We start from the raw sequence: 22,526 nt of genomic DNA, 5'->3' as shown, positions 1-22,526 counted from the left end.
TTAAAGACCTCTCGGACAACCGCAGCGCCACACTGCGTGAAAGCATCCCTTCGAGCATAATTTCCGTGCACGCTCACCAGCGCGCACGTGGACGTCCCTGCTGCCGACGGTGCCGATGCGGTTGGAGGCCAGGCAGCGGTAGGTGGCGGAGTGCACGTCCTGCCGGTACTGGTCCGCACGGAAGGGCAGGAACTCCAGCGACCCGTCCGCACGTATCCTTCGCAGACCGGGCAGGTCGATCGCAGGCGCCCCCGGGGCTACTCCAGTGTCGTCCAGTGCCAGCCAGCGCAGTTCCGGCGTCGGGTGGCCACGCGCTGAGCACTCGAGGCTCCCGCCTGTGCTGTTGTGAAAGCGGAGCCGCGGCGGTGGCTCACGAAGAAACCGGGGTCCCTGACCGGATGTGGACGCCCCTGCGATAGTTGCGAAAGAGATTGAGTAGGTAGTATTAGCATCCGCTCGCTTACAGAAAGCCAGCGTGAACAAGCGGGACGATGTTTGGAAGTTATTGCGGGCACGTGGCATATTTTAATTATCAATAAAGCCGTAATATCGAGCACAACCTGCACATCCTGGCTGCTTTAAATAGGAATGTTTTTTATGGTTCTTGTTGTCGGCCTTCCAACAATTTCATTTTCCTTCTCCAAATACATACCCTGACTCTATTCTCTCCATCCTCCCGTACCTAGAAAGAACTTAGGAGCTGTGAAAGAGGCCTGAAAGGACCTAGCTCTCAATGTGTAACATTATTTGCATTTTGCTTTGCGCTGAATATTCTGGATTCCCGACCTCCAAAGAAGCGTAGTTCTTTCCTTCCCGCTGAACATACCGAAAGAACAGTAAAAAAAGTGCAGAGGATGCTGGTAAGGTCGGCAAGAAGATAGGTGCACGCGATGATGAAAAACCGGGCAAGGTAAAGGTAACTTCCGCGCTTCTTCAACTTAAGGTGAAAGAAAACAGAAAAGGAGTGGGTCGGACTCAGGGAAAAGATAAGCACGAGGTGGATAGCCCATAGATGCAAAAGCACGCGGCAGTGAAACACAGGGACGTGATTCCTGCTAGGCCAGCGCTTGCGCCGCACCTCCTTGAAAAGGTGGCACGGAACAAATCTCACGCAAGACCGAATTCGTGCATTAGAAAGCATTAGGGCGTGGAGGATGAAGCCAAGGAACGCGTAGAAAGAAGAAAAAAAGAAATTTGCAGAGGAGCCGGGGGTGGCGGAATGAAGAACACGAAACTAGTACATGTAGCACTTTTTTGTTCGTCTCGCCTACGCTGAGGCAGGCTTATGATGCGACGGACATGCATTACCATAATTCAAATTCGATAGACTTTGGGAATGGGAGGGCCGGCCTGGAGCGCGTTCTGCTTCATCCTTCAAAACGCCCTGGGCGGGTGGCCCCACACGATTTACTTGTTTGTAGTCTTTCCTTTTTTAAGGTTTTTTTTGGCCTCGTCCGCAGTTCGTTTCGTGCTAAGCTTGGCGAGCCGCCTTTGCTGTGCTCTTAAATGTCACTGAGATTCACACAAGGCACGAAGCAGCCGTTTGGCTCTTTAGTTACTTTCCGTCAATCAAGTTCGTATTGCCAGCCGAGAGTGTCCGGCTCAAGATGTACAAGAAAGTAGTGAAAACATCTAATCGACGTTATGGGCACCGTCCTGATGTTTTGATGGTGAAGTGTTTTTGCAGAATGGATTGGTCGCGGACACGGCCTAATTCCCTTCCTTGAAAAAGAATAACAGATGTTCTAACACACGTAGGTATGTGGAAAACTTAGGTGACATGAGCGGAAAGACCTTGCGCTAATAAAAAGAAAAAAAGTGAAAGAAATAAAATGATGACTAGAAGGACATTTGAGATTTTCGATGTGAATTTAAAATGAGCGTGTACGAGATGGAGAGCCGTGATTTCCGTTGTGCTCATTCTTTTCAAGCCTCTTCTGCCTCTTCATCGCAGCGTGCGAATATTTTTTTCCAACGTTATTACTTCGCTCTTACGCAAACATCTGTTTGGAGAATTATCGCGGCTGTGCAGTTGAACGTAATCAATCATGAACAAGTTTACTGAACTGATCAGTATTCGAATAGCGATAGTAAGATAACTTAGACACGTTTTGTCAGATATCAGTGCGAATTTATCATGCACTTCACTTTGCAAAATTTGCTACAAGCAAAATGAACAAATTTTAAGCCAAAAAGGATTTTTGAAGTGGCCCCACCGTAGAATTTACTTTTCTTGTTCTGTTACAGTAATGACCGAAACTTCACTTACGTTCTTGTCACATTAAAGGGAGTCCCGAAAATTGAAAGTGGAGTTGAGAAGACATGTTAAAAGGCGCACAGTTCATATTAAGATGAGTTTCATGCAAACGGCAGCAGTCAGTTAAGCAGCCTAATTTTCTTAGAGCACTCAACGAAGATGAATGCGCCAAAAGTTGTGAAGTAAAGAGTCATGCTAGAATGGTGTGGAAAACACTGGCATATAATTATAATTGTTTTTTTGGGGGGGGGGGGGGGAGGAAACTTTAAAGCCTTCATGCGTTCCTATACTGCATAAAATGTAATATATTTTTGTCTTTATTATTTCTTTAATATCTCTGTCTCTCCTTCATACATATTTGTGAATGTTTCTATGTTTTGTTTTGGGCTTTCTTTATTCACTTCTTGTGTTCTGATGAGCTGACTGCCACCGCTGCTCTGTCAAGTGTACACCAGGATGCAGGACCGGTCAAGCCTCCAGGAGGCTTTTTGCCTGCCATCCTCGACATTATATCTGTATGGTGTAATGTTGGAATAAATATTTGAAATTTGAAATGAAATGAAATGGCGCACCATCTGTCTCATATATCGTTGGACCTCCACTACGGCACCTCTTCTTCCTTTCTTCTTTCACTCCCTCCTTTATCCCTTCTTTTACGGCGCAGTTCAGGTGTCCAAGGATATATGAGACAGATACTGCGCCATTTCCTTTCCGGTATAATTTCCGGTATAATTTCGACCACCTGGGGATCTTTAACGTGCACTGACATCGCACAGCACACGGGCGCCTTGGCGTTTTTCCTCCATAAAAACGCAGCCGCCGCGGTCGGGTTCGAACCCGCATTTTCTGAATTTTCTTTTTGCACTCGGCCATGGACAGACACAACAAGTTGAAGTGAGAAGTGTTTGCGAAGAACACAAAGGCAATACTGATATTTCACTAAGCGCCAGCATTAGAACGCAAGCGAAAATAAAGGTTGGGGCCGGGGGGGGGAGGTGGCTAAGAGGAACGGAGGGGGAAATATAACGAGTAAACTATAAAAAGGCTAACGGACATCTTTGTTTTTTGTTTCATTACTTTTTTCTTCTGAAGGACAGAAGTAATGATGTGTGCAACCGCATACCTGCCAGGACCATCAATTCAGAGGGAAACTTGCCGTCCCGTTTTACTTTTTCAGTCTCAAACTTCAAAAATTCGTACTCAAAAAGCAAAAGTTCTTGGGAGAAATACCTCTGTGGCGGCAGACTGGAACACTTGGCTCATGGCAAATGAAGGATCAGTCTTCTGCTGCACCGCAGACATTTTATATAGCGATTTGCTTTCGAGAAATGTGTACCCCTGCTTTCCATTTATTTGTTTTGAAAGCTTAAATCTGAGAGAGCTCTCAATCCCTGAACAACTTTCGTATGCGAGACACGTGTTGCACAAACTACGTGTGTTCCACTCAGAAACACGAGTGCACTAAAACAAGAAACCATGCCGATAAACAAACAGGTCGAGTTTAGCGGACGGTGATTTTTTTTGTACACAAAAGGAACAACTGGTCTGTCGGTAAGAAAATGGTTCTGTTTGCGTCTTTCACAGTCCAACTCGACAAATCGCTTTGTAAGAAATAAAAAAATATATATAGTTAATAAACACCGAAAATGTCAGACATGGTACTGTTTATCTTCTTTCCAGTTTTCCGATAATTTAGAGTGTTTTGACTAGTCCGTCGCTTCGCTGGAAAAATTAGTGAAGGACTGAGAAAAAGAAAGACAACTATTTCGAGCTTAGAACAATGGCGTCATGCGCCTTTTGTTAAGCATACCTAGTTTTTGGAGATAAACTATTTCATATGAATATATCAGATGCATACTGCATTTATTACATATTTTATTATAACATGCACGTTACTTATTTATTCCTCTGCTGTGAAGAATAGCCCGCTAATCTGCACGACCACAGCACTGTGCAAAGGCCTGCTTCTTTTCTCCGGCTTGGATACGCTAGAAAACTTCATACTTCGCTCAAATTGAGAAGGCTGCATCTTGGTTCTTTTTGATGCGTGCGGGAGCCTTAAACCATTCTTGTAGCTTTTTAATATGGAGTTAGAGCAAGGAATGTTGCGTCTTTGGGGAACTTCGATGTTTGCTACGTGACATTCTTTAAAAAAAAGCTCTTAAATTGCACTCTACGTCAGTGTTGCCGCTCGCCAACTTTCTAAACACCACGGAAAGCTTATTTATCAGTGGCAACTACAGATTTTCTTATCTTCTCTCGGAGAAGGTTAAAACGTAAAAGGTAGAGATACAAAAAAATTAAGTTACTTCAGAGTGGCAGAGTAAAAGAGAAGCCTGGTTTTCGTGGGGCATTCTTGAAAAGTATACACCTCTAATGACGCAGGAGGTTACGTGGAGCCTGCGGCATAGACATTCTTTCGCTGTTGTAGCAGCCCGACCTTTTAGTCGTGCGTACTTTTTTCCCCGAGACTCGCGTTATCAGGTAAGTGTTGCCTCGTTTACTGGTTCCGCCGCCGCGACGACAACATGGGCTTCCGGGGAGCCAGCGAAAGACGGTTTCAGAGAAATAATAATAAAAATAAGGGTGAAAAAAGTTCAAGATGGGAGGGAAGCAAGAAGGGGAAAACAGATCAAGCAGGGAACGGGCCGTGCGGGACAGCGCGTCGAGCGACACCTCCGCCGAGCCAAAAGGCGCTGCAGCAGCAGAAACCGAGGCTGCCTCCCATTTGGCTCCTCATCAACGGCTCTTTTTCTCCTCGTCCCCCCTTCTCGCCACCTCACCGGAAAAGAGACGACCTCCCCTCACTGCCCCCTTCCCCCCCTGCCTTCCCTGCGGAGCCTCTTCTTTCTTTGATTCCCTGCCGATTCACCCACGGCCAGAAACTGTTTTAACTAACAAGACAAACATGCCCCGGGGGACGTAACCCTGGCGAGATGGCAAGGGAGGGAGTGCGTTATACGCGAAGAGAACTTGCGATCGAGCCCCTGCTGCTTTTGTCATTGTCCTCTTCCCTTCTGCTCTAGGGAATGAAGGGAGAAGAAGTGCGGTGAAAGCGGGATGAGGCGATGGCGATGATGATGACGACGATGGCGATCGGGTTTTCGAGAGAAAAGCTCGCGCGCTTGCGCCACCGCCTCTCCGACACCTTTTCTGCGCTCGGAGCAACCGGGTTCCCAAACTTTTCTATTTTTTTTTCTTCTCCACTCCCGCCTTCTTCTTTCGCTCGGATCGCAGTTCATTCACTGGCGCGTGTCCTGTTTCGTGTATCATTTCTGAGCGGGGTTTTCTCTCCGCCCCGGTTTTTCTCACTCTTTTTTTTTTGTCCCTGCTTTCTTTTATCGCCTGAGCGAGACACAAAGCTGTTTGCGCGCCGCAATAGAAAGGAACCGACTCCTTTTTCTCCCTTTCGTCGCCGCCGCTCGCAAACTTCTGTTCACGGCTTCTGTTTCCTTCTCCCTATTTTTTTTTTACTCGCAAACCATTTCATTGTGCGCAGCCCTCACCTCTTCGCTTTCACTCTCTCTCTCTTCCACACGGCATTTGGCCTGCTTCAGTTCCCGCCATTTGCTGCGTCTACTTGATTTTCCCCGCTGTTCTTATCTCGCCACTTTTTCCTACTCTTCTCCCTCGGCCCTTACATTCCGGGCTTTCTGGCTTCCCTTCGCAGGGTCGCCAGCTTCAGTTGACGGCCGAAAATTTGTGAGCCGGAAAAGCAAAGCTGAATGGAGGAGCCAACGTACACAGCGCCCGGAGCTCTCCGGCTGTGCTAAGGTGATCTGGCTGAAGGAGATATATATATGTCGCCGCGGTAATAATAACTGGGGAGGAGCGCACGAATCGAGGATGCGAATGTTTCTTTCTTTTCTGTGCCCTCTTTCTTTGCGTGTCATTTCTCTTTCTTTATTGCTTCCGCTTGCTTTGCCGTCTATGGAGGGCGACGCATTCCTCCGGCATTTCTCGTCGCGGACTCACCGTGTTCCTCATTAATTTCGGGCCGCTGCCAGTTTATCTTTACCCTTTGGGAACGAAACGATACGTGTTGGGAGTTGATAGACGCTTCTTTCAGCTACGTCCGTAGTATAAGTGATTTGCGAGTTTGCTGCAGCTCCTTGGCCTCCGTTTCTCCCCCGACAGCTTCCGCAGTTTATCGCTATTTATGTGTCTGAGAACCGGCGTATGTGTGCCTTCTGGTTTCCAATGGTCTTGCGTCTGTCATTGGAGATGATTTTGTTTGAAGTTGTCATTCCGTCTTACTTTCAGTTACAGCTTTTTTTATACGCTATACTGCACTGCGGTGCTTGTGAGCAGTCTTTTGCAAGGGGGGCAGCTGGACAGAAGACCGGCTATTTGCTACAGTGAGGCCGGTGAAGAATGGTAGACCGAAGAAGAAAAGACACTTTTAATGCGATTTCTGATACTGGGCGTGCAAGACTACCAGGCGCCCTGTACAAAATTACAAATTCATATTATAACACTTTTTCTGTTTTTTTTTTCAATTACGAATGTTGCAAGTGGGCAAGAAAGTTACGGGGAAGTAGCTGCTATGTCATAAGCAGAACGTACTTAAAGACGACCTCTCAAACAATAACTCATGGCAACCATCATCACTCAATCGTAGGCTGAATCACTCCTCACACATTCCAACAATCACAAAATCATAAGGTCCTACAGTCACACAATCACGCACTGAAAATGTAAGGTTGCGTGGTCGCTAATATTGCGTAGACAAAACAAGAAGACATAAGATACGTGCCGTTATCACAACTGGTTTATTGGAAAAGAATCGGACACGCGCCCAGAAAATGTCATGAACTGCTTCCAACTCACCCATTTTTTCTATGCTGTCGAATCACGAACTCGACTCACGCACACTTCCTCACACAAACAATCATTATCAGTTTCTTTTGTACTCTGGTTCTCATACTCACTTTCTAACTGACACTAACGCTCTCACTGTCATTCTGCACTCACTCTCAGTTAAAATCACACACTGAACGACGCATTTAAACTATCAACGATATCTGGTTCATTCTTTCACTCACTGACTCCTTTGCTCGCTCATTTATGGCTGCAACTATGGCAGTATTTATATCCTAAATTGTTTTCTGTAGCTTCCTGGTCCGTAAAGACTTAATTACTGACGACCCTGTGTGCAGTAAAAGCGACCAAAGACGCAAACCAAAGAAACTGCAAAGAAAAAAACCGTTGTCAGGATATGAAGATTAGCATGCACAAGTCCACATTCGCACATGCGGAAGCACCAAACTCCGCGAAGCGCCGGCGAGTGGCCCAGAACATAACGTGCCTTGAAAACGACCGGACTCGCAGATGACTTTCTCAGCTCCGTCGCCATCCGAGGGAAGCACCGAGCTCGAATTGGAGCCGGCCAAAGTTCTGCATGGTTAGGTGCGACCCCTTAATGACGACTCGGGCCGCATTAAGGCTGGCTTGAAATCCACGACATCGGCCCTTTCTCCCACTTTTATCCTCCTTGTTCGTGCTCTTTCTAAGAGCTTCAGTGCGTCATTTGCATATCCCCCCTACCGTTCCGCACCTTCTTCCGGAAGCCACTATTTATGACGCGTTACTGCCTCCCACCAGAGTGCCTTGGCAGTTAACGTAAGTGTTTGGCAAGTCTTTAGGAAGCATAAAAAGAGAGAAACAAATATTTACTCAAGGTTGCTGTGAAACAAAATTTTAACTGACTCAAGTTTCCGGTTACTGATCTATTTTTTTCGTGGAGAGAGAGAGAAAAGTCGGCCACAACATGTTGCACTTGTTGTTTTACTTGAACAGCTAGAGCGTACCACTCTCCCCTTTTCTGTAGTTTTTATCTGGTCCGAGAGAAAAGCATTAGGCTCGGCTCTAGAAGGTGAGCTGTTTAGTTTAAAGACCTTCTGGCGTGTTCGATGTTTCGATGAATTTGCAACCGGGGCAATCAGCTTCTTGGCGATGCATTAGCGGAGCCCGTTTAGGCTGGGAAAATTAGGTGCGTCGTTAGTGGAAGCTCTTCTGCCACATTACGGAGGAATACGAAACTGGAAAGGCTCGATAATGTGGACTACAGAATTTCGCGGCATAGATGAGTTGTCCTCTTTCTGTATGCTGATTGATTTAGGAAATGTTTGGCCAGAAGTGCTGCACTGAAAATGAGCCAATTTTCTTGAACGCTGTCTTAAACGCTGCAGATGACACTTTAAGCTTCATATTTGTTAATGAGATTGTTCATGGTTTTTGTAAAGCATAATTCTTTGCATTAACAAGGTACTTGCCGAGGGCCCATTCAAAAGTTAGAAAAAAAAAACATTTTTTGTGCCGTTTCCTTCAAGTGCATTGTCTTTCGATTTCGAAATAAAACAACGTCTGAAAGAGTACAAGCTTAAAAATGGACCTTTAAAACACTTGACGGTGGCGGTAAAGATTAGTCACATGCTTTTCTGGATTTACAAAACTTTTAAATGTTGGTGCCACTGACAGCGAGCGGTTCATCGTACTAAAGGTTATACACACTAAAGGTTTAGCTTGGGTACACTTTGACAGCCAGTGGAAGTGTTTCGATGCTTGAAAGGTCATATACCTCAATGCAGTAGACGCAAAGCTCATCAAGACTCTATCGGCTTACTCAAAGCTAACCCCACTGCCCCGCCATCCCAACGTCGCCAAACATGCGAAGTCCGAAAGAAGAGAGAACTCGAATAAAAAAATGCAGGCGATCTGCCCTTTAGATCCTGTAGGGTGCGGCACTTAGGCCGGGTTAGAATATTGGCCTCTGCTGCCACCATGCGGACGGCGAAGAGGATTAAGTGAGCGAACACACTTGGGCTGCAAGAGAAAGAAAGGTGCCGCGCATGTGGCCGCCTGCATGGGGAAAAGGGAAGCTAAGCTCCGGGGATGCGTCCACGTCACTCCCAGTTGGAGGTGCCCCTAAACATGACGCGCTTTATCGGCAACAATTAAATTACCGCCAGGCCCCACAGACGGCCCACCGTCGCGCACCACTTAGGGCAGCTCGGAAAAGCATTCTCCCTCCCGTCGAGGCCAGCCAATGGAAACACACAGGGTCCGGGCTCTGCCGAGCGAGTCGCAGTGCAGGACCTGACTGCTCTGCGCGCGAGCCCATCAGCGCACGCTCTGACTCAGCGTGGCGCGGCGACTCCTTAAGCGCCGACGGCCCCGCAATCGACGTCGGCGGCGATGGCAGGAGGCCCTTGTCCCTTTCATCCCCAAAGGGCAATTCCCCTTCTACCCCGCTCCTCTTCATTGCAGTCGGCCGCCGCGGGACTCTAGCTTCCCTAATGATTTCTGGGGGAGGCTAATGATTTGTACCTCGCTCGCTCTCCTATACGCACGCGGCGGTGCCTCTTTGCCCAACTGAAAGGGAACCAATTGAGCCGCATTCCTTCGGGGCACATTGGGCCTGTCTACCGTGGTTTTCTGCGTGGAGCGCGTGTGACGCAAGAAGGGAACGGGCAGGCAGAAGCCGGGAAAGCGCTTTTCGAAGAACTCCTGCTAGCCCTGAAGCAGGCGGGATGGTCGGAAGCATCTGCACTATTGTTAAATTCCTAAAGGGCAATTTAAAAGTTTTGAGTCCAGCTTTTCAATTTTTTGGAATGTTCAGAAAGCACCATGTCTCTACGTCAGTGCATAAAATTTTTTCCGTGAATTGAAGGACGCAAAAAAGGCACGCAACATATTTATTTCATGACGACTTGTATCGTTGAGTGGCTAGCTGACATTCTTTTTGTAAACCTGTACTGGTAGCCAGGATGAATTGTGTCCCACATTGAAACACAAAATATTCCGGTGTTTTGAGAACTGCGGTTGTTACACCAGCAGTATAAATTTCCGTTCGTGACGCTACGTGAATTAGTCCTGAGAACCGATTAAACGTGTGCAACCTCTCCTTCACTGTTACCGGCAGCTCGCAAAAACAAAGAGCGCGATGTGTGTTTTTTATACTAACAAAAATTCCCAGAAGCGACGTCATATTACTTGAGAGGTTGGATGTGTTCAGTGTTGCAAGACGTTCACAGGCTGTCCCATTAGCAATTGCACGTGCGAACGTTGAAGGGAGATGGGTGAAAAACGATTCGTGCTTTACGGATATACTACTTTAGTAATAGTGCCAGCTTTCGGTGAAACCACGTTCAGTGGTAAACCGTAGGAACAGATTGAACAGAAGTTAGCGGCTCTATTAAATGCAGCAAAATTGCGAACTAGATGAATTGAAGTGCGTTTAAAAAGACCAGTGCAGGTTACCTCCTTTTGACGTGAGTAAAAAAAAATATTCTAGCCAACTGTACAAAGTGAATAGTTCGAAAGCCTTCCAGCAAAATTTTAGATGTAAGCCACTCCCATATAATATATTGTACTTCTTTTAAGCTCCTAATAAATAAACGCAAATACTAGAAAAATGCTAACAAATACAAGCAAATAATATAATTTCACGCATGAATCTTTAAATGCGAACGGTAAAAATGGCTGTGGTCTAGCTCTAGTTAAACCTGCAGTGACGCGATAGCTACCGATGGCCGAGTGGAACTCGCTCAGTCGAACTTCAAAGTCAGTTTTTCGCCGTTGTGTTTCGCTGGGCGTTCCATCTTCATCTTCGTCCGTAAGCATGGATTCACTCTCTCCCCCGTCTCTCTTCCTCACCCACTCGGTTTCGCCGGCGCGCCGCGCCGCCGGCAGCTCCCACGGTGGCCACGGCGCCGCCACGCTGAAGGCTTGAAATGCTAGCGTAATGTAGGCGCGCTGCGCGCACACCAGCAGCTGCGTGCTCTGACGTCACTCGGCGTATGCGCACAACTTACGAGCCGGGCGGCGTCTACTCCGCCGTCGGTGCCGCGGCGAGGCGCTCGCCGCGCACACCAGCTGCGTGCTATGACGTCACTCCGCGCATGCGCACAGCTGGCAGAGCGGTGGTGCCACGGCTCAGCGCGCAGCCACGCTGACCTCGCGAAGTGGCTGGCGTAGTGTAGCTGTCGCTACGAAACTTGCGCACGCAACACCCTACAGAGACAAGAAGTATCGTATTTCGCAGGCACTGTCAACTGAAATTTATTAAATAAAGCACGCTAACGTTCCATCTAGAACGAACCACACCCAACAGCCATGCGGTCTTAAGCATGTACAAGCTGCATCTCCTCTGGTTAGAGTAGATGGCCTTATTAAGATTTGTTTGGTTCTTCAATGTCCATGGCGAAGCATTTTTAGCGCAAATCTGTGTTGATTGTGCAGCGGTAGCTTGTCTTCCTGTATTTGTGCGGTGTTGCTTGGGCCTATTCATTGTAGCCTAGTTTGAATGCTTCGTGCACGAAATTTTATTTTATGTTCGCCGCAAAGTTATTCGCAAACAATAAGCTGTATCATTGGTGTTTAAGGCGTATAGCCTCTCTTATACACTAGCTAACAATTCTAAGTTCCTTCATTCTGCCCAGTCCGCGAGTTCGTTGTTTTTACCCGCATTTAGCCAGAATCACCTGCTCAAAGGGCTCTAGGCAAGAAAACACGGTACACCGCTGCTCGTGCTCCCCTGGCAGCCCGGAAAACCATGGAGCGAACCGCGGGTGGAGCCAAAGGGTGGCCTGGGAAGAGCCATCATCCGGTCGCGTTTTCCACTCGCGTGACTCCTTCCGCCTCCTTTGACAAACAAGGAGAATGAACCTGCGACGAGCCCCGAGGGGGCCAGCGACGCTCTACCTTTGTTTTCGCTTATCTTGTCCTCCTGGCAGCGATTGCAGCTTTCTCCTGAGCCGACTAAAAGCCACTCGCTGGAGTGTCCGAAAAGGCTTATTTGCGTGTTATATTCACATCCTTTCATTTCTTTTATAGTCACGATACATAAACTGCCAGTTTCTTATTTTGGTTGAGTTAGGACACGTGCTTCATTTTCTTATATTTTGAAGGGAATGACCGAAAAATACAAATAAGCTGTAACGGCAAAGCGTCGAGAGGCATCCGCGGGCACAGTGTTGCTGACAGGCAGAAATAAATGGGAACACTGCCGAAGCTGGAAGCAAGGTTTTTCTTCCGCTTAGCGTATTAATGTTTTTCTCTCTAGATGCTCATGTAGACGGGCATTCTCCTAGACGAAAATATTGCGAATGATGTGATGTTAAAGTGAACATTGAACTAAGTAATGAGGGAGGTCTGGGCCAGCAATAAGCAAAGACAGCGACATAGGAATTTTATTTTTCCGCTTCAATTTCCAGCCTAAATACTCGCTGTTTGGTAGGAAGTACGTTGCAACGGGGTCGGAGAAGGGACACGTGCAGAGGAGAGGTTACAACAACGAATTGCCGTTTTTTTGTGTTTGTGTATTCGATCCCACTCCACGGGCTGCTGAGCACTCCTGTGTTGCAGTCGATGGTGAAGTGGGGAAGAAATCCAGCAACAGCCATATACTGTGATAGTGGTGTAGGCTAAAATACCCCTTATGGTCGCAATCAATTGGCAGCCCTACCCTATACCGTGCTTCACAACCCATTCCGTGTTAGAAAAAATGAGTATTTCTTAGGGATGAAAGTTTGATTAATTAATAAATGCTCCAAGTCTTACCTATAACCGCAGGCTGCTTTACTGCAGTATGCAAAGCAAATAAAAGATATGAATTTCGTTGTTGTGAGATGTTTCAAACCGTCAGTAATTTAGCTAAGCAACCTGAACAGGCTGTAACTGACTACAATTGCAGCAATTCTAACTTTATCGAATTCGTCTTTAAAAGAAACATGGCGCCAAGAATGTAGCGCCGGCTAAATTTCAATTCTCTTGAGGCCTCAGACAAATTCATGCCAGCCGTACAATACAACTTCATGGGCTGAAGAAAATAAAAACGCAAAGACCCCAGGACAAGACGTCTTTCGCCTGCAGCTGGCCTGTAAGATTATTGTTGTCCAAAATTGGACCCTTTTGTGGTATATGCTGATCCCCGTGTATGATTCCTTTTTTCTTGCCTATTTTAATTGCTTTTTTGCTGCAGAAATTACATTCAGAATGGCGAACATCTCAGAGGTGCGGTACTGCTCTTAGGGCGATTTTCGCCGCCACTTTGATCTTTGTAGGCGCTGATTCATAATGCTCGTGAAGCTATGAGACACTGTTTGTGTCTTTTTTACAACACTACTTTGATTTTTTTTCCTGAAAGTGCATGCAAGCTAGACTTTGAAATTACTTGTACCTTGAGCATCACTTCATTGATTTGACTGGTTTTGCAAGAGCACTTCTTGCTCTAGCGGGCACAGAATATAGCGGGAAAAATTGTGAAAGATTCTTCGGTTAATATAAAAATAATGGAATTACAATATCACAACAGTCGTTTGAAAATGCATGAATCCAAGCACTGCAAGAATGGCACAGCTTGAATGGGCTCCACCAAGAGTCTGTAGACTCGAAAGTTGACGACATAAATTGTGTGCAAGATTGGGCTTTATGTTGTCAAAAGATTTTCAAACACAGTGAGTCATAGCCTGAAATGCGTCAAACTGCGCAGCGTACTTAATCTATAGCACCTGCGGTATTCGGGACTCTTCGTAGATAGCAAAAGACGACTAAAAGACTAAGCGCCGTTGAAATGGAGTTCTTTGAACGCGTTCTGAATAAAGGTTCAATCGAGTGAGGGAAAAATAGACAAAGTTTCATAAAATATGAAGGCGCGATTGTTCTTTTGGCAATAAATCTTTCGATTAACAGCGGTACCATCTATGACTCGAAGGCCTTTCTGCGTGAGGCAGAGCTCATTTGTAACGAGTTCGGCGAACTCGAATATGAAAACAAAATCCACTTCCGACTTCTCTTCTTTTGTCCTGTAAATGCCTGGATTTCCGGGTCTCCCGCAAAGCAGCAAGAAAAGCAATTTCTTCCCATACATGCGCACTACTGCGGCGCTTGGAGAACGAACCTCTTCGAAGAAACTCGTGTCCCGCGACGCGTGTCTTAAGAACAACACATTATTTTCTAAGCCTCTGCCTATGCAACAAGAAAAGCACGAGTATATAATGAAATAACGAAAAACAAAATTTGAACAGGACTCCTGCCTTCCCCCAAGCTATACAGTAGGGCGCATCAAGCTTCGCTTTTTTTCTTCTCAGGCATTTACTTCGTCCATGGACCATTGCCTTTTAATCAAAGCTTCCCGCCTGCCAAAAGCGCTGGCCCGCGGCACTGTGGTAAACCTGCGGTTGATTTATTGCCCCGTGATGCACCCCAAATACGGGGCTTTGGTTTCCAAACGAAGGCTCATTTATTTCGGCACTGCCGCTACAACCGTGAAGGCATTGCCGTTCGCCCTGCTGGATACTCCGCGCTATAGAAGGCCGCCAGGGGCAGCGAAGATTTTGCCCCGAACCTGGATATACGGCGCTTGATCTTAAATGACTTGTCAGAACAAAGATGAGTGTCACTTCTTTTCTCAGTTACGTTGCTCAACTTCGTCTCGCGTAACTTTTTTGTATTTTTTTCACCTTGTTCTTCAGGGTATAGGCTAGTCTGTATGAATATTTTCTCGTCCAGAAGAGCGCGCTAATTTTATGGGCAGTAGTTTAGCTCGAGAGACGAGAAGGCAAAATCAAAAGCAATGCACAGTCAGTCGTGAGCAATGTGAAAGGGCACAAACGTCTTGAATTATATTGCAAATTTCCTGATTAGCCCTGCTGTAAATCTTAGGATGGCTAATGAGTATTACACTTCGAGAGGAAAAGTATTTAGATAACAGAACAAACTGCACATATTACTCATAATTACGGAGTAATCAGTAAATAATGCTCAAACTTTGTTCCCTGTCACATCGCTCACGACTGTACACAGTGCCGCAAGAACACGCAAGTATAACGATTTTTTACGTCTGGCACTGACCGGTTAAAGAATTCATCCAGTTCATTTGTTTAGGTCAGGAGAGAAAAAATGAGTTACAGGGTTGTATGTCATTTGTTAGCGGTTATGAAAGAGTGCCTGAATTTCGAGGAAGTAAAAAGCAAGCATTGGAAATGCAATTTAGTTGGGACAAAGGTGCCGCGATGATTGCGAAGGCCCAACAGAGAGAAAGCAAACCTATGGAAGTTGCGTTGCGAATGCGTTATTGGGAGAAATATTTTCTTGAAGCTGAAATTACGTTCAGATTATCTTGCACTCTTATTTTCTTTTATCTTATTTGAGCGCATGTATATTAACGAGTTGATTCCCAAGCACAAAGATCCGGCAACATAAAATCCACCCTTGACCTTTCATGCGGTAACAGAGTATAATTGAATTTATAAATTGTTCAAAGCGCTTGTTTTCTTATGTGCTTTCATACACTTTTTGTTTTTTTTATGGCGTAGGATGCTATGCCTATTGCCGGCATAACGTCTAGAGCAGTCATTGGGGTGACCACCTTTCGGTTTTTCTCTCTATGAGTTTGTATTTTCGTTGGTTTAAATGACAACAACATTACTAGGAATTGGGAACAGCCCCCAGCCAGTACCGTTTAGCCTAAGAGCTAATCACCTACTGCTCTACAGCCACTCGGTCATTCTCTTTTACTTCCTTAGGTCACGGATGATGTCAACGCGTTACTTTAGATTGCTCAAAGCCACGTACCACGTAGTGGAAGCCAAGGGGATCAGAAGCGCTTGTTATTTATTTCTTCTAATGGGTGTGACTTCTCGCACTATGCCGTTCAGAGTCTTTTACGCTGCCAACAGTGTTATTACAGTGTTACTTGTTTATCGAGGTCCTCTTGCTAAGCCTCGCTAAGTTCAAGTGGTGCCTAGTACTTTGACCTCAATTAGCAGAATAATAGAGAATTTTTAGCACAGCGCATATGTTTCAGCGTATACGGTATACGCATAACGGTGCACAGTGCGCACAGTGGTAGGGAAGCGGCCAGGCGAGGCCACTGTGTATGCGCAGCCGTCGTCTCGTAAACCGGCCTAGGTATACGCTTTTACGCCTCCGGTAAGGTAAAGTTTATTATTTCCTTCTTACGAAACTGAACTTAATTTCTTTTCATTTCATTTCATTTCATTTTATTTCCTTAAAGGCCCCATAACTGGGGTGTTACATAAAGGGTGGGAACTAATAACAAAAAAGCATTCTTACAATTGTACATAATTTGTTACATTTTCATTGAACTTGCCCAAGACAGGTGAATAGCAACCTCTGCCTCCCGATTCCTAGCCGATCCACCAGGGTAGGTATGTGCCATCTTCTGTAAGGCTAAATCAACGATATCCTTGACAGGGCCAAAGTGGAAAAGCTCCTCGGTGAAGACGTTTCCTTCCCCGCGCAAATGCTTCATTGGCATTCTACTCTATACCTTGGCCAATCCCCCCCACGTGGGTATGTGCCATATTACTTGAGGAGAAGAAGAAGAAGAAGAAGAAGCTTGGGTCAGAGGTCATTACAACAACAGTGCAGGGCGAGCCTTCTCCGAAGAGCTCGCTAAAATTATTTTGAATTGAGGCAGGCTCGTTTGTTTTCTTCAGAGTGGACCATGAATATATATTAGAAAAACAGCCACATTTAGTAGGACCCTTACGTGGTTCTATAAAGGGGGAGGCGTGTTGCACGTCATAGCGTTCTTATTTTTCGCGGTGCCAAACGCTGAATACAACGATCGTAATCACCCAAAGAACCAGCCATTTCCTAACGGTGGTCTGGTGTCAGCAATTTTCGAAATGTTTTTGTTTTATGCACCTCAACAAAAGTCAGGGGTAGCGCCTCAGCATCTTCTTACAAGCAGTGACGTTTTTTTTCCATAGCGTTGCCTCACGTCTTCTTTGCATTTCGCCGTAGCACGACCGAGGATTACTGAAAAAAAAAGCTGCAGTCGAAAAGTACGCACCGAGACATACTGTTGCGCTCGAAAGCGAGACATCTTGCTTGGAATGCACACGCGAGAAAATCCAAGAGATATAAAAAAGCAAGCAAACAAACAAGGCAACACATCACGGAGAGATGCGGCCCGAATCGCTGAAAGTCAGAAGCCGCGCCTTGGACCGTAGCCGTAAAGCGTCCACCGGGCTCAAGCAGAGCGGCTTCACGCGGGGCGTATTTCAGCGCCATTGACTTTCGAGTCCGCTTCACGAGTGTCGACGCGCGACAGGGGGCCGTTACGCAGGCGACCAGCGTGCTCCAGCAAACAGCGAGGGCGGTCGGCCGGCATTTCGCTGCTCTTGTCGTCGCAGTCGTCACGAAGCCTACTTTACTGCGCTTGCGTTTTGCGTGAAAATATCGCCTTATTCTCTATGCAGCCACAGAAAAAACATGAGCGCGCATTCGCGTTTTACTCTGCATGAATTCTGCCGGAAACATCACCCGTGCCTTCTTAAAGCAAGACAGGAGGAGGGAGAGATATCTGCGTTCTTGCATGAGGGGAACTTGTTCTCCTTATTACAAAGTACGAGCACGTCGTGATTCGCGCACACCAAGGGCCGCGTTCTATGCGCCTTTCTGTGGGTTCGTTTCATTGCTTTTTGAAGAGTGAAGGGTTGCGGGCAGGGTGGCTGAAACAGGTAGCGTGTAATTCTAGGGGAAAGAGAACGCACGCATAAATGCCAACGAGTATCGTGACAGCCGAAATAGTCGCGGGGTTTTGCAAACACAGAGAGAGAATGCTCTGCACTTTGCATGTAAAGTGCATGACACGTATACGTTCATAAGCAGAAAAGGCAAAGCGCCTGGTCTTTGGAAACCCCGGGATTCGTCATTGATGCCAGCTATTCCACAAACACAAGGAACGCTATGATGATGTCCAAAATGCCACATTTTCTGTGGAGGGTTTTCTCAACGTCTTTTGCTCGACACAATCCTGGAAGCCATAAGGCGGGCAGTTTAGTATCTTGTGTGAACTGGTCTCTATGTACTGCTCAACTCTCAAGCACAAACAAGCACATGCTCTTTAGCAATGTGCCCATTTGAGTGAGTTTTTTATGTTATCCTGAATCAAACAACCCAGATGCATCATAAATTCCAGCCAGAGCCAGATAATTATAATTTCTATAGAGCATGATAATTACAAGCCAGAGCTTGTAATTTCCTCTGGTGGTTAGCATTCGGTTGAGGAAACAAAAAAAAATCTTTAATAGAGGACTGAATTTTGCCACGGATCAATGCTGTCTGGCGGACACTGACGACTTTAGTTGTATCTGACTATTGAAAAGACACATCCTGACGCTGGTAATCCAAGCCGGGAATAGAATGAACTTGTGCCGTCGTAAAGAACTCATCATACGCAACTGGTTGCTTCCCTGACCTTGCTACCAATGACGTGTGTCGTCAGCATGACGTTTCTGGGATTTATATTCCAACAAAGATTACCATTCTGTGGTTAACGTAGATATCGAACTTCAAGAATTCTTGTTATTTAAGAAACAAGCTGAGGTCTGACATTTACACTTGTATTGGGGTCCCTTAATGTACGAAGCGATACCGTTATATGAATAAACACACCGCGAATAGTTTCGAGAGTTTGCTAAAGATAAGCGTACAATTAGAAAACGCGTTTCTGTCGAAAATATCTTGAAATCTTGCGCCAACCCCACAATACACGCCCTAGTGATACTAATTTTAATGTTTTTCAACCGAACGCACAATTCACACAAAATTTTTTGGCATACATTTAAACAGGAGCTTCTGAAAGAACACCAATCAAAACGTAAAGCAATCTCCAAGATTTCTGTATTAATCTGCATAGCTGGCGAAACACGAATAAGAGCGGGTCGGTATTTATATAAGACCGCAGATATAGGAAAAACATATATCCCTCTGCGCGTCGCAAGCATGAAAGTAATCTCCCTTCAGCGTCACCCACGATTAGCCCGCGGTTCCCAGAAATCGCCTCACTCGTGCACCGCCTTTTAGCGAAGACAATAACATACACAAAGGGCTAAAGAAGAAATAGAAAGAGGGGTTCATTGTGCCAGGCGCACTACATTGAAGCTACCGCACTTTTCTTTCTTTTCCGCTTTGCACAAGACCCGAGAAAAATCGATAATCGTCTTCATTTTGAACGCTACTATTATCGTCGATCATTCCTGTCTCCTTTCGGGGGAACATGTCCCGATAAAGTCCTATCGAAGGGAAAAAGGGAGCACCATAAAGAGTGGTTAATAATCTTGTTTTGTTACATTGTCATCGTCTATTGTGTAACTCAAACAAAGGGAACGTCTTTTTACGTGCACATTTCTGCTTGTTTAGCAGAAAGATGGGGAGGGGGATGACCCTGACCAGTTACAAACTGCAAGAAATTTGTTTTTTTTTTGTTTTCTATAATGTGCCGTTCTGATCAGCTGCAAAAAACGGGGAGCTGATGGCTGAAAGGTCTTGCCATCTTTCTTCGCGTTACAATACCCCTTACTGTTCGTCACGAAGGGGCGTTTATGTGAGATGCAGCAGTGCGCTTCACACGTCTCCTTTCCAACCTCTGTGAGCTGTGGAATACCAGAAGCTTAACTGCTTGTCTTAAAAAATTTTAGCAAGTTCCTGTTCACTGCTTACCCAAAGCACTCGGAAGGCAGCAACGTAGACAACATAGTACTGGTTGCTCAAAACCAATCACTTAACAGGAAGCGATTCCAATATTATTAGTAATGGTGCTACCGGCTGCAGCTATGTGATGTCAATTTTCCTGCCCTCCCCGGTGACATAAGTGCGGCGATTCTCGGTTAACGACTACTATATGAGCTAAGTCTCGCGTTCTGATAAGCTCGGGATATGGATTCCCCTCCTGCAAAGTGAAGCAAAACAAGCCAATAACGAACGAACACATACTCTTGGCTATGTATTTGCCATTGTACCGCAATCGTCCCGAGCCACGACTTACCAACCAGCTCTGCTGTAAGCTTGGTTAGCAAACTTGATTTGAAAAATTTTAGTGATGTGAAGTCCCGTGAGGTCCCCTCGCCGCACCGGTTGCTAGAATGACAGTTTAAAGTTTGCAAATGAGGATGAACACTGGTCTACGTGAGCGCAAGTCTGAAATATTTGAAAATGCTGAGCTCGAGCTACTTCATTGTTGACCCAAACCATGATCCAACAGTTCCGCTTTTCTTGCCTTCTGATGCCAGCTGATGAACTCTAAAGATAAGCGCATCGTGTTAGCTTCCCGGGTTTTACTTTCAGACCGTAAACTAGCCTGTTGTAACAAAAAAGGCCGCTACCGTCTGCAAAACGTTGAAGTAAAGAGCGCTAGCTGTGTGGTTTACCAGAATTGATATGAATGAGATTAAATGGAGGTACATCCATGTCCTTCTTCAAACACACTGTGGTAGTGAACGTATCTGTGGAACGAGCGCATCTGAGAGAAGCTTCCGAGGGAGACGGCTCATTACGGATGGAAGGATGGAACATAAAAGCGTCCCCTTTGAAGCAGGCTGGATTGCCACCATGCCCGGCTACGCGTGCACGCACGCCGCCTAGCATAGCAATCGACGCTTAGCCCCATCTATCAGAAAAATTACGATACACGTCTACCCGTTGTCGAGTTACACCCTCTCAAGATACGTCACAAACGAAGTTTGCTTCGTTTGGTGGGTCAAGGTGGGCCTATAATTCGGCTTGCGGTGCGATATGGTAACGCTTCAATTAGTAATTGCATGTATACAATGTTTACCTATTATTTAATTGTGTTTTTATTTCATTACCAAAAATCAAAAGGTTTTATAGGCCTATCAAATTCGGTACACAACTGCAGAAAGCGATCAAGAGGGCTTTTGTTGATCAAAGACGATGAAGATGTGCTTTGATGATTGTTGCTGCAAAGTCGTCAATGCACCCTGGCTAATCCACCACCGTGGGTATGTCTCATTAAGCTTGAAAACATCATCATCATCATCATCATCATCGCCTTCCGGGAATTTCCGGCGGGGTGCTGTCCCAATAGTTCCCAGGTGATCACCTCCAGGCGCCCACCGCCAAAAATGCATCCGCGTTCCCACAAATAAAACTTAAACTGCTCGCATCCAGTTCTAAAAATTGAAAATTCAGTCCCCCCCCCCCCCCCCCCGTCCCCCAGCACACCACTAACACGAGGCGGATACGCGAAGCACTAGGTAAGTGCAAAGCTATTTTAGATCATCTCCTATAATAATTCCTCCCTGTTCATTGTTATACACCCGAATACAAGGCGAAATTTTGAACCGCTAGATCTGCACCCTGATACCGGAGAGAATCCGCTCGAAGAACACTCTTACATGCCCCAATTTCTGCAAAATCTCAAACCAGCTGAAGCTGGGTCAACTGCGTGGACAAACTCGTAAGCGTCCTCTGATGATTTTTTTTTTGTTTTGAAAAACCCTCTGAAAATGAGGAAGCGAAGCACAGAAGCGTACGTTTCCAACAGCGCCGCCTGCTGCGTATCCACACTAGTGGAGCGACGGTGCCGCCGCATATGCGTCGATCTGACGGCCAATAGTGGACACTTGAAGAACCTTCTGGCGTCCCATTTAAGTATACCTAAACATCTGGAATTCCAATTAAAAGTTAAATTTGCATTCCTGCGCCATAAGAAAGGCAAATTCATCCTTCACAACAACCCCTCCACTCTTCTGCGTCAATGGCGAGTATATTCGCTACTTTCCACGCTCGATATTATCAACGAGGATGCAAGCTAAGAAAATATCCCAAATTTCGCAAGGGTGGCCTCGAAGATTATCCAGTGATTGTCTTCTATAAAATGTAAGCGACATGAGGAAAGACAGTGATTTACAGGCGTAAGCACGGCCATAAAAAAACTTCAAAAAACAGCAAAAAAATAAAAAATTTATTTCAGTGGACAAAAAAGTACTTGCTACATCAAAAGCACATCCTGGAGTGCACAAAGGCTAACATAAATAGAAAAAGAAAGTTATGCAAGGACCTCACTCTTTCTGTCTCCGCCACCATCATGCTAGGATAAATTTACATAAGGTGTCCGCCTAGAAACCGCTGCTAAAGTAGGTCGAGATTCACGGCGTGTACAAAGGTAGATGACGCTAGTATATGAGGCTGAGACTAAGTCTGCCAAGTGGGACGACGGTTGGAGTGCATCTGTTTGAGGATTAGCTGCGCTCTTTGAAGCAGCTTTTGACGGTATCACCCTGGATATTTTAGGATCGCACAAGTTGTATAACAAAGGCGCAGACAATTCGAGCATTTGACACGTACATAGCTTTAGCGAGTCAGTTGGAGAGTTTAGAACTGATCGTGTACATACGACCTTACAGCAAACTTTCCTGGATCGATTAGTAAGGCGACATATTCGGCATGAGAGTGTTCCTTACTGTATTATTAGCAGTGTACTGTGCAAGAA

At 45.9% G+C, this 22,526-nt stretch overlaps 1 protein-coding gene across 3 annotated transcripts in view; it reads right to left on the bottom strand.

Annotated features, from left to right (window-relative positions):
• LOC144128633 (cell adhesion molecule Dscam1-like) overlaps positions 1–22,526 on the bottom strand; it is a 292,609-nt gene that overhangs the window by 184,960 nt on the left and 85,123 nt on the right. For 2 of the 3 annotated variants that reach the window (XR_013313811.1, XM_077662174.1), the window contains one exon: positions 78–410. Coding sequence is in view for 1 of the 3 variants with exons in the window: in XM_077662174.1 (XP_077518300.1) it covers positions 78–410 (333 nt within the window). In the remaining 2 variants the exon portion in view is untranslated. Of the gene's footprint in view, positions 1–77; positions 1,466–22,526 lie in introns of those variants that run through there. The other variant, XR_013313810.1, reaches the window with a different exon arrangement.

This window comes from Amblyomma americanum, chromosome 4 (assembly GCF_052857255.1).
Source record: "Amblyomma americanum isolate KBUSLIRL-KWMA chromosome 4, ASM5285725v1, whole genome shotgun sequence".
NCBI classification, from domain to species: domain Eukaryota; kingdom Metazoa; phylum Arthropoda; class Arachnida; order Ixodida; family Ixodidae; genus Amblyomma; species Amblyomma americanum.
This window is presented reverse-complemented; position numbering and strand designations above follow the sequence as displayed.